The sequence below is a fragment of the Somniosus microcephalus genome, unplaced genomic scaffold (assembly GCF_052327205.1).
Source record: "Somniosus microcephalus isolate GS21.2 unplaced genomic scaffold, FLI_Smic_1.0 unresolved_chr1, whole genome shotgun sequence".
NCBI classification, from domain to species: Eukaryota; Metazoa; Chordata; class Chondrichthyes; order Squaliformes; family Somniosidae; genus Somniosus; species Somniosus microcephalus.
The window spans coordinates 131,068,436-131,082,216 of record NW_028225179.1 but is presented as its reverse complement, the minus strand read 5'-3'; the positions used below and the strand labels follow the sequence as shown (position 1 = coordinate 131,082,216).

The 13,781-nt window shown below is 47.9% G+C and overlaps 1 protein-coding gene across 2 annotated transcripts in view; it reads right to left on the bottom strand.

The window, feature by feature from the left end:
* The window catches only part of dhx16 (DEAH (Asp-Glu-Ala-His) box polypeptide 16), a 66,350-nt gene that overhangs the window by 34,159 nt on the left and 18,410 nt on the right, over nt 1-13,781 (bottom strand). For both annotated transcript variants that reach the window (XM_085974855.1, XM_085974856.1), the window contains exon 10: nt 13,189-13,304. In XM_085974855.1, the coding sequence (XP_085830981.1) occupies nt 13,189-13,304 (116 nt within the window). The remainder of the gene's footprint in view (nt 1-13,188; nt 13,305-13,781) is intronic.

Below are 13,781 nucleotides of genomic sequence, written 5' to 3'. Positions count from 1 at the left end.
GCACTGTGTAAACAGACACACACACGTTACCCAGCACTGTGTAAACACACACACACACAGTGTTACCCAACACTGTGTAAACACACACACACATTACCCAGCACTGTGTAAACACACACACACACATTACCCAGCACTGTGTAAACACACATACACGTTACCCAGCACTGTGTAAACACACACACACGTTACCCAGCACTGTGTAAACACACACACACGTTACCCAGCACTGTGTAAACACACACGTTACCCAGCACTGTGTAAACACACACACACATTACCCAGCACTATGTGAACACACACACACACGTTACCCAGCACTGTGTAAACACACACACACGTTACCCAGCACTGTGTTAACACACACACACACACGTTACACAGCACTGTGTAAACACACACACACGTTACCCAGCACTGTGTAAACACACACACACGCATTACCCAGCACTGCGTAAACACACACACACGTTACCCAGCACTGTGTAAACACACACATTACCCAGCACTGTGTAAACACACACACACGTTACCCAGCACTGTGTAAACACACACACACGTTACCCAGCACTGTGTAAACACACACACACGTTACCCAGCACTGTGTAAACACACACACACGTTACCCAGCACTGTGTAAACACACACACACGTTACCCAGCACTGTGTAAACACACACACACGTTACCCAGCACTGTGTAAACACACACACACGTTACCCAGCACTGTGTAAACACACACACGTTACCCAGCACTGTGAACACACACACACGTTACCCAGCACTGTGTAAACACACACGTTACCCAGCACTGTGTAAACACACACACGTTACCCAGCACTGTGTAAACACACACACACGTTACCCAGCACTGTGTAAACACACACACGTTACCCAGCACTGTGTAAACACACACACGTTACCCAGCACTGTGTAAACACACACACACACGTTACCCAGCACTGTGTAAACACACACATTACCCAGCACTGTGTAAACACACATGTTACCCAGCACTGTGTAAACACACACACACATTACCCAGCACTGTGTAAACACACACACACATTACCCAGCACTGTATAAACACACACACACATTACCCAGCACTGTGTAAACACACACGTTACCCAGCACTGTGTAAAAACACACACACATTACCCAGCACTGTGTAAACACACACACACATTACCCAGCACTGTGTAAACACACACACGTTACCCAGCACTGTGTAAACACAAACACGTTACCCAGCACTGTGTAAACACACACACACACGTTACCCAGCACTGTGTAAACAGACACACACACATTACCCAGCACTGTGTAAACACACACACACATTACCCAGCACTGTGTAAACACACACATGTTACCCAGCACTGTGTAAACACACACGTTACCCAGCACTGTGTAAACACACACACACGTTACCCAGCACTGTGCAAACACACACACACGTTACCCAGCACTGTGTAAACACACACACACGTTACCCAGCACTGTGTAAACACACACACACGTTACCCAGCACTGTGTAAACACACACACACACGTTACCCAGCACTGTGTAAACACACACACACACGTTACCCAGCACTGTGTAAACACACACACACATTACCCAGCACTGTGTAAACACACACACACGTTACCCAGCACTGTGTAAACACACACACACATTACCCAGCACAGTGTAAACACACACACACATTACCCAGCACTGTGTAAACAGACAGACACACATTACCCAGCACTGTGTAAACACACAGACACACATTACCCAGCACTGTGTAAACACACACACACGTTACCCAGCACTGTGTAAACACACACACACGTTACCCAGCACTGTGTAAACACACACACACACACACACGTTACCCAGCACTGTGTAAACACACACACACGTTGCCCAGCACTGTGTAAACACACACACACGTTACCCAGCACTGTGTAAACACACACACACGTTACCCAGCACTGTGTAAACACACACACACGTTACCCAGCACTGTGTAAACACACACACGTTACCCAGCACTGTGTAAACACACACACACACGTTACCCAGCACTGTGTAAACACACACACACGTTACCCAGCACTGTGTAAACACACACACACACGTTACCCAGCACTGTGTAAACACACACACACACGTTACCCAGCACTGTGTAAACACACACACATGTTACCCAGCACTGTGTAAACACACACACGTTACCCAGCACTGTGTAAACACACACACACGTTACCCAGCACTGTGTTAACACACACACACACACGTTACACAGCACTGTGTAAACACACACACACGTTACCCAGCACTGTGTAAACACACACACACGCATTACCCAGCACTGCGTAAACACACACACACGTTACCCAGCACTGTGTAAACACACACATTACCCAGCACTGTGTAAACACACACACACGTTACCCAGCACTGTGTAAACACACACACACGTTACCCAGCACTGTGTAAACACACACACACGTTACCCAGCACTGTGTAAACACACACACACGTTACCCAGCACTGTGTAAACACACACACACGTTACCCAGCACTGTGTAAACACACACACACGTTACCCAGCACTGTGTAAACACACACACACGTTACCCAGCACTGTGTAAACACACACACGTTACCCAGCACTGTGAACACACACACACGTTACCCAGCACTGTGTAAACACACACGTTACCCAGCACTGTGTAAACACACACACGTTACCCAGCACTGTGTAAACACACACACACGTTACCCAGCACTGTGTAAACACACACACGTTACCCAGCACTGTGTAAACACACACACGTTACCCAGCACTGTGTAAACACACACACACACGTTACCCAGCACTGTGTAAACACACACATTACCCAGCACTGTGTAAACACACATGTTACCCAGCACTGTGTAAACACACACACACATTACCCAGCACTGTGTAAACACACACACACATTACCCAGCACTGTATAAACACACACACACATTACCCAGCACTGTGTAAACACACACGTTACCCAGCACTGTGTAAAAACACACACACATTACCCAGCACTGTGTAAACACACACACACATTACCCAGCACTGTGTAAACACACACACACATTACCCAGCACTGTGTAAACACACACACGTTACCCAGCACTGTGTAAACACAAACACGTTACCCAGCACTGTGTAAACACACACACACACGTTACCCAGCACTGTGTAAACAGACACACACACATTACCCAGCACTGTGTAAACACACACTCGTTACCCAGCACTGTGTAAACACACACGTTACCCAGCACTGTGTAAACACACACACGTTACCCAGCACTGTGTAAACACACACACACACACGTTAGCCAGCACTGTGTAAACACACACACACGTTACCCAGCACTGTGTAAACACACACACGTTACCCAGCACTGTGTAAACACACACACACACATTACCCAGCACTGTGTAAACACACACATGTTACCCAGCACTGTGTAAACACACACGTTACCCAGCACTGTGTAAACACACACACACGTTACCCAGCACTGTGCAAACACACACACACGTTACCCAGCACTGTGTAAACACACACACACGTTACCCAGCACTGTGTAAACACACACACACGTTACCCAGCACTGTGTAAACACACACACACACGTTACCCAGCACTGTGTAAACACACACACACACGTTACCCAGCACTGTGCAAACACACACACACATTACCCAGCACTGTGTAAACACACACACACGTTACCCAGCACTGTGTAAACACACACACACACACACGTTACCCAGCACTGTGTAAACACACACACACGTTGCCCAGCACTGTGTAAACACACACACACGTTACCCAGCACTGTGTAAACACACACACACGTTACCCAGCACTGTGTAAACACACACACACGTTACCCAGCACTGTGTAAACACACACACGTTACCCAGCACTGTGTAAACACACACACACACGTTACCCAGCACTGTGTAAACACACACACACGTTACCCAGCACTGTGTAAACACACACACACGTTACCCAGCACTGTGTAAACACACACACACACGTTACCCAGCACTGTGTAAACACACACACATGTTACCCAGCACTGTGTAAACACACACACGTTACCCAGCACTGTGCAAACACACACACACGTTACCCAGCACTGTGTAAACACACACGTTACCCAGCACTGTGTAAACACACACACACACACGTTACCCAGCACTGTGTAAACACACACACGTTACCCAGCACTGTGTAAACACACACACGTTACCCAGCACTGTGTAAACACACACACACACGTTACCCAGCACTGTGTAAACACACACGTTACCCAGCACTGTGTAAACACACACACACATTACCCAGCACTGTGTATACACACACACACATTACCCAGCACTGTGTAAACACACACACACATTACCCAGCACTGTGTAAACACACACGTTACCCAGCACTGTGTAAAAACACACACACATTACCCAGCACTGTGTAAACACACACACACGTTACCCAGCACTGTGTAAACACACACACACGTTACCCAGCACTGTGTAAACACACACACACGTTACCCAGCACTGTGTAAACACACACGTTACCCAGCACTGTGTAAACACACACGTTACCCAGCACTGTGTAAACACACACGTTACCCAGCACTGTGTAAACACACACGTTACCCAGCACTGTGTAAACACACGTTACCCAGCACTGTGTAAACACACACACACGTTACCCAGCACTGTGTAAACACACACGTTACCCAGCACTGTGTAAACACACACACGCGTTACCCAGCACTGTGTAAACACACACACACACGTTACCCAGCACTGTGTAAACACACACACACGTTACCCAGCACTGTGTAAACACACACGTTACCCAGCACTGTGTAAACACACACACACGTTACCCAGCACTGTGTAAACACACACACACATTACCCAGCACTGTGTAAACACACACACACGTTACCCAGCACTGTGTAAACACACACGTTACCCAGCACTGTGTAAACACACACGTTACCCAGCACTGTGTAAACACACACGTTACCCAGCACTGTGTAAACACACACACACGTTACCCAGCACTGTGTAAACACACACGTTACCCAGCACTGTGTAAACACACACACGCGTTACCCAGCACTGTGTAAACACACACACACACGTTACCCAGCACTGTGTAAACACACACACACGTTACCCAGCACTGTGGAAACACACACACACACGTTACCCAGCACTGTGTAAACACACACACACATTACCCAGCACTATGTGAACACACAGACACGTTACCCAGCACTGTGTAAACACACACACACGTTACCCAGCACTGCGTAAACACACACACACATTACCCAGCACTGCGTAAACACACACACACGTTACCCAGCACTGTGTAAACACACACACACGTTACCCAGCACTGTGTAAACACACACGTTACCCAGCACTGTGTAAACACACACACACGTTACCCAGCACTGTGTAAACACACACACACGCATTACCCAGCACTGTGTAAACACATACACACACACACACGTTACCCAGCACTGTGTAAACACACACATTACCCAGCACTGTGTAAACACACACACACGTTACCCAGCACTGTGTAAACACACTCACACATTACCCAGCACTGTGTAAACACACACACACACACACATTACCCAGCAGTGCAAACACACACACACGTTACCCAGCACTGTGTAAACACACACACACGTTAACCAGCACTGTGTAAAGACACACACGCGTTACCCAGCACTGTGTAAACACACACACACGTTACCCAGCACTGTGTAAACACACACACACGTTACCCAGCACTGTGAAAACACACACACACGTTACCCAGCACTGTGTAAACACACACACACGTTACCCAGCACTGTGTAAACACACACACACGTTACCCAGCACTGTGTAAACACACACACGTTACCCAGCACTGTGAACACACACACACACATTACCCAGCACTGTGTAAACACACACACACGTTACCCAGCACTGTATAAACACACACATTACCCAGCACTGTGTAAACACACACACACGTTACCCAGCACTGTATAAACACACACACACATTACCCAGCACTGTGTAAACACACACGTTACCCAGCACTGTGTAAAAACACACACACATTACCCAGCACTGTGTAAACACACACACACGTTACCCAGCACTGTATAAACACACACATTACCCAGCACTGTGTAAACACACACACACGTTACCCAGCACTGTATAAACACACACACACATTACCCAGCACTGTGTAAACACACACGTTACCCAGCACTGTGTAAAAACACACACACATTACCCAGCACTGTGTAAACACACACACACGTTACCCAGCACTGTGTAAACACACACGTTACCCAGCACTGTGTAAACACACACGTTACCCAGCACTGTGTAAACACACACGTTACCCAGCACTGTGTAAACACACACGTTACCCAGCACTGTGTAAACAGACACACACACGTTACCCAGCACTGTGTAAACACACACGTTACCCAGCACTGTGTAAACAGACACACACACGTTACCCAGCACTGTGTAAACACACACACACACAGTGTTACCCAACACTGTGTAAACACACACACACATTACCCAGCACTGTGTAAACACACACACACACATTACCCAGCACTGTGAAAACACACATACACGTTACCCAGCACTGTGTAAACACACACACACGTTACCCAGCACTGTGTAAACACACACACACGTTACCCAGCACTGTGTAAACACACACGTTACCCAGCACTGTGTAAACACACACACACATTACCCAGCACTATGTGAACACACACACACACGTTACCCAGCACTGTGTAAACACACACACACGTTACCCAGCACTGTGTAAACACACACACACACGTTACACAGCACTGTGTAAACACACACACACGTTACCCAGCACTGTGTAAACACACACACACGCATTACCCAGCACTGCGTAAACACACACACACGTTACCCAGCACTGTGTAAACACACACATTACCCAGCACTGTGTAAACACACACACACGTTACCCAGCACTGTGTAAACACACACACACGTTACCCAGCACTGTGTAAACACACACACACGTTACCCAGCACTGTGTAAACACACACACACGTTACCCAGCACTGTGTAAACACACACACACGTTACCCAGCACTGTGTAAACACACACACACGTTACCCAGCACTGTGTAAACACACACACACGTTACCGAGCACTGTGTAAACACACACACGTTACCCAGCACTGTGAACACACACACACGTTACCCAGCACTGTGTAAACACACACGTTACCCAGCACTGTGTAAACACACACACGTTACCCAGCACTGTGTAAACACACACACACGTTACCCAGCACTGTGTAAACACACACACGTTACCCAGCACTGTGTAAACACACACACGTTACCCAGCACTGTGTAAACACACACACACACGTTACCCAGCACTGTGTAAACACACACATTACCCAGCACTGTGTAAACACACGTTACCCAGCACTGTGTAAACACACACACACATTACCCAGCACTGTGTAAACACACACACACATTACCCAGCACTGTATAAACACACACACACATTACCCAGCACTGTGTAAACACACACGTTACCCAGCACTGTGTAAAAACACACACACATTACCCAGCACTGTGTAAACACACACACACATTACCCAGCACTGTGTAAACACACACACATTACCCAGCACTGTGTAAACACACACGTTACCCAGTGTAAACACACACGTTACCCAGCACTGTGTAAACACACACACACGTTACCCAGCACTGTGTAAACACACACACACACACACACACACACACACACACGTGTTACCCAGCACTGTGTAAACAGACACACACATTACCCAGCACTGTGTAAACACACACACACACATTACCCAGCACTGTGTAAACACACACAAACGTTACCCAGCACTGTGTAAACACACACACACACATTACCCAGCACTGCGTAAACACACACACACACGTTACCCAGCACTGTGTAAACACACACACACGTTACCCAGCACTGTGTAAACACACACACACGTTACCCAGCACTGTGTAAACACACACACACGTTACCCAGCACTGTGTAAACACACACACACGTTACCCAGCACTGTGTAAACACACACACACGTTACCCAGCACTGTGTAAACACACACACACGTTACCCAGCACTGTGTAAACACACACACACGTTACCCAGCACTGTGTAAACACACACACACGTTACCCAGCACTGTGTAAACACACACACGCGTTACCCAGCAGTGTGTAAACACACACACACACGTTACCCAGCACTGTGTAAACACACACACACACGTTACCCAGCACTGTGTAAACACACACACACACGTTACCCAGCACTGTGTAAACACACACACACATTACCCAGCACTATGTGAACACACACACACACGTTACCCAGCACTGTGTAAACACACACACACGTTACCCAGCACTGTGTAAACACACACACACATTACCCAGCACTGCGTAAACACACACACACGTTACCCAGCACTGTGTAAACACACACACACGTTACCCAGCACTGTGTAAACACACACACACACGTTACCCAGCACTGTGTAAACACACACACACGTTACCCAGCACTCTGTAAACACACACACACGCATTACCCAGCACTGTGTAAACACACACACACGTTACCCAGCACTGTGTAAACACACACACACACACATTACCCAGCACTGTGTAAACACACACACACGTTACCCAGCACTGTGTAAACACACACACACGTTACCCAGCACTGTGTAAACACACACACACGTTACCCAGCACTGTGTAAACACACACACACGTTACCGAGCACTGTGTAAACACACACACGTTACCCAGCACTGTGAACACACACACACGTTACCCAGCACTGTGTAAACACACACGTTACCCAGCACTGTGTAAACACACACACGTTACCCAGCACTGTGTAAACACACACACACGTTACCCAGCACTGTGTAAACACACACACGTTACCCAGCACTGTGTAAACACACACACGTTACCCAGCACTGTGTAAACACACACACACACGTTACCCAGCACTGTGTAAACACACACATTACCCAGCACTGTGTAAACACACGTTACCCAGCACTGTGTAAACACACACACACATTACCCAGCACTGTGTAAACACACACACACATTACCCAGCACTGTATAAACACACACACACATTACCCAGCACTGTGTAAACACACACGTTACCCAGCACTGTGTAAAAACACACACACATTACCCAGCACTGTGTAAACACACACACACATTACCCAGCACTGTGTAAACACACACACATTACCCAGCACTGTGTAAACACACACGTTACCCAGTGTAAACACACACGTTACCCAGCACTGTGTAAACACACACACACGTTACCCAGCACTGTGTAAACACACACACACACACACACACACACGTGTTACCCAGCACTGTGTAAACAGACACACACATTACCCAGCACTGTGTAAACACACACACACACATTACCCAGCACTGTGTAAACACACACAAACGTTACCCAGCACTGTGTAAACACACACACACACATTACCCAGCACTGCGTAAACACACACACACACATTACCCAGCACTGTGTAAACACACACACACGTTACCCAGCACTGTGTAAACACACACACACGTTACCCAGCACTGTGTAAACACACACACACGTTACCCAGCACTGTGTAAACACACACACACGTTACCCAGCACTGTGTAAACACACACACACGTTACCCAGCACTGTGTAAACACACACACACGTTACCCAGCACTGTGTAAACACACACACACGTTACCCAGCACTGTGTAAACACACACACGCGTTACCCAGCAGTGTGTAAACACACACACACACGTTACCCAGCACTGTGTAAACACACACACACACGTTACCCAGCACTGTGTAAACACACACACACACGTTACCCAGCACTGTGTAAACACACACACACATTACCCAGCACTATGTGAACACACACACACACGTTACCCAGCACTGTGTAAACACACACACACGTTACCCAGCACTGTGTAAACACACACACACATTACCCAGCACTGCGTAAACACACACACACGTTACCCAGCACTGTGTAAACACACACACACGTTACCCAGCACTGTGTAAACACACACACACACGTTACCCAGCACTGTGTAAACACACACACACGTTACCCAGCACTCTGTAAACACACACACACGCATTACCCAGCACTGTGTAAACACACACACACGTTACCCAGCACTGTGTAAACACACACACACACACATTACCCAGCACTGTGTAAACACACACACACGTTACCCAGCACTGTGTAAACACACACACACGTTAACTCGCACTGTGTAAAGACACACACACACGTTACCCAGCACTGTGTAAACACACACACGTTACCCAGCACTGTGTAAACACACACACACACGTTACCCAGCACTGTGTAAACACACACATTACCCAGCACTGTGTAAACACACACGTTACCCAGCACTGTGTAAACACACACACACATTACCCAGCACTGTGTAAACACACACACACATTACCCAGCACTGTATAAACACACACACACATTACCCAGCACTGTGTAAACACACACGTTACCCAGCACTGTGTAAAAACACACACACATTACCCAGCACTGTGTAAACACACACACACGTTACCCAGCACTGTGTAAACACACACGTTACCCAGCACTGTGTAAACACACACGTTACCCAGCACTGTGTAAACACACACTTTACCCAGCACTGTGTAAACACACACGTTACCCAGCACTGTGTAAACAGACACACACACGTTACCCAGCACTGTGTAAACACACACGTTACCCAGCACTGTGTAAACAGACACACACACGTTACCCAGCACTGTGTAAACACACACGTTACCCAGCACTGTGTAAACACACACACACGTTACCCAGCACTGTGTAAACACACACACACACACACACACACACACACGTGTTACCCAGCACTGTGTAAACACACACACACATTCCCCAGCACTGTGTAAACACACACACAATTACCCAGCACTGTGTAAACACACACAAACGTTACCCAGCACTGTGTAAACACACACACACACATTACCCAGCACTGTGTAAACACACACACACGTTACCCAGCACTGTGTAAACACACACACACGTTACCCAGCACTGTGTAAACACACACACGTTACCCAGCACTGTGTAAACACACACACACGTTACCCAGCACTGTGTAAACACACACACACATTACCCAGCACTGTGTACACACACACGCGTTACCCAGCACTGTGTAAACACACACACACGTTACCCAGCACTGTGTAAACACACACACGTTACCCAGCACTGTGTAAACACACACACACACGTTACCCAGCACTGTGTAAACACACACACACACACACACACACACACACGTTACCCAGCACTGTGTAAACACACACACACATTACCCAGCACTATGTGAACACACACACACACGTTACCCAGCACTGTGTAAACACACACACACGTTACCCAGCACTGTGTAAACACACACACACATTACCCAGCACTGCGTAAACACACACACACGTTACCCAGCACTGTGTAAACACACACACACGTTACCCAGCACTGTGTAAACACACACACACACGTTACCCAGCACTGTGTAAACACACACACACGCATTACCCAGCACTGTGTAAACACACACACACGTTACCCAGCACTGTGTAAACACACACATTACCCAGCACTGTGTAAACACACACACACGTTACCCAGCACTGTGTAAACACACTCACACATTACCCAGAACTGTGTAAACACACACACACACACATTACCCAGCACTGTGTAAACACACACACACGTTACCCAGCACTGTGTAAACACACACACACGTTAACCAGCACTGTGTAAAGACACACACACACGTTACCCAGCACTGTGTAAACACACACACACGTTACCCAGCACTGTGTAAACACACACACGTTACCCAGCACTGTGTAAACACACACACACGTTACCCAGCACTATGTGAACACACACATTTAAAAAAAAATTGTTCCTGGGATGTGGGCGTCGCTGGCAAGGCCAGCATTTATTGCCCATCCCTCGTTACCATCGAGAAGGTGGTGGTGAACCGCCTTCTTGAACCGCTGCAGTCCGTGTGGTGAAGGTGCTCCCACAGTGCTGTTAGGGAGGGAGTTCCAGGATTTTGACCCAGTGACAATGAAAGTACAGCGCTACATTTCCAAGTCAAGATTGTGTGTGACTTGGAGGGGAAATTGCAGGTGGTGGTGTTCCCATGCGGCTATTGCCCTTGGCCTTCTAGGAGCTAGGGGGTCGGGGGTTTGGGAGGTGATGCCTAAGAAGCCTTGGCGAGTTGCTGCAGTCCATTTTGTAGATGGTGCACACTGCAGCCACGGTGCGCCGGTGGAGGAGGGAGTGAATGTTTAAGGTGGTTGATGGGGTGCCAATCAAGCGGGCTGCTTTGTCCTGGATGGTGTTGAGCTTCTTAAGTGTTGTTGGAGCTGCACTCATACAGGGAAGTGGAGAGTATTCTATCACACTCCTGGCTTGTGCCTTGTAGATGTTGGAAAGGCTTTGGGGTGTCAGGTGAGACACTCGCCGCAGAATACCCAGAGTCTGACCTGTTACCCAGCACGGTGTGAACAGACACGTTACCCAGTGCTGTGAGATCATACACACACACACATTACCCAGCACGGTGTGAACAGACACGTTACCCAGTGCTGTGAGATCATACACACACACACTCTCTCTCTCTCTCACACACATTACCCAGCACAGTGTGAACAGACACGTTACCCAGTGCTGTGAGATCATACACACACACACTCTCTCCCTCTCTCACACACATTACCCAGCACAGTGTGAACAAAGAGTGATGTACAAAATTGTCACACTGCATAAAACTCCTCTTAAGATGCTTGAGGTACTCCAACACTAAGGAGCGCACTAACCCCATCAATAGCTGCTTTTTCAGGTACCACCCTTTCTCACCTATATCCAGCCAGGTCTGGCTCCGTCAGGAACTCTCGCAGCAACATCCCGTCAGTCATGTATTTCAGCACCGTTCTTTCCGACGTGCAGTCCTCAAACCGGATACTGTAGCCGACCTGTGGAGTTGCACGGCAGGAGTCAGACTGCTACCCACATTAACACTCAAAACATGGGAACTGGAGACATTGAAGCGGCAAACAGCCAACTCTGTGACACAGCAGCCACTCCTCTTAACATGCCCAGTCAATCCTCCCTGTCATTATTCCCCAACTGTTAATATTCCTGGTCACCTTCCCTCCCTCTGTCATTATTTCGGGTTCGGAACATAGGTACAGAAGGAGGCCATTCAGCCCCTCCAGCCTGTTCTGCCATTCAATTAGACCTCAGCTATCTTGATCCTAACCTCCATTTACCCGCTTTGGCTCCGCGTCCCTCAATACTCTTGGCTAGCAAATATCTATTGAGCCAAGATTTAAAATGATTAACTGAGCTAGCATGAACTGTTTTTTGTGGGAAAGTTCCACACTTTTACCACATGCTGCTTCCCCCACCATCCTCATTCCCGGACGCTGCCTGTCATTATTCCCGGTCGC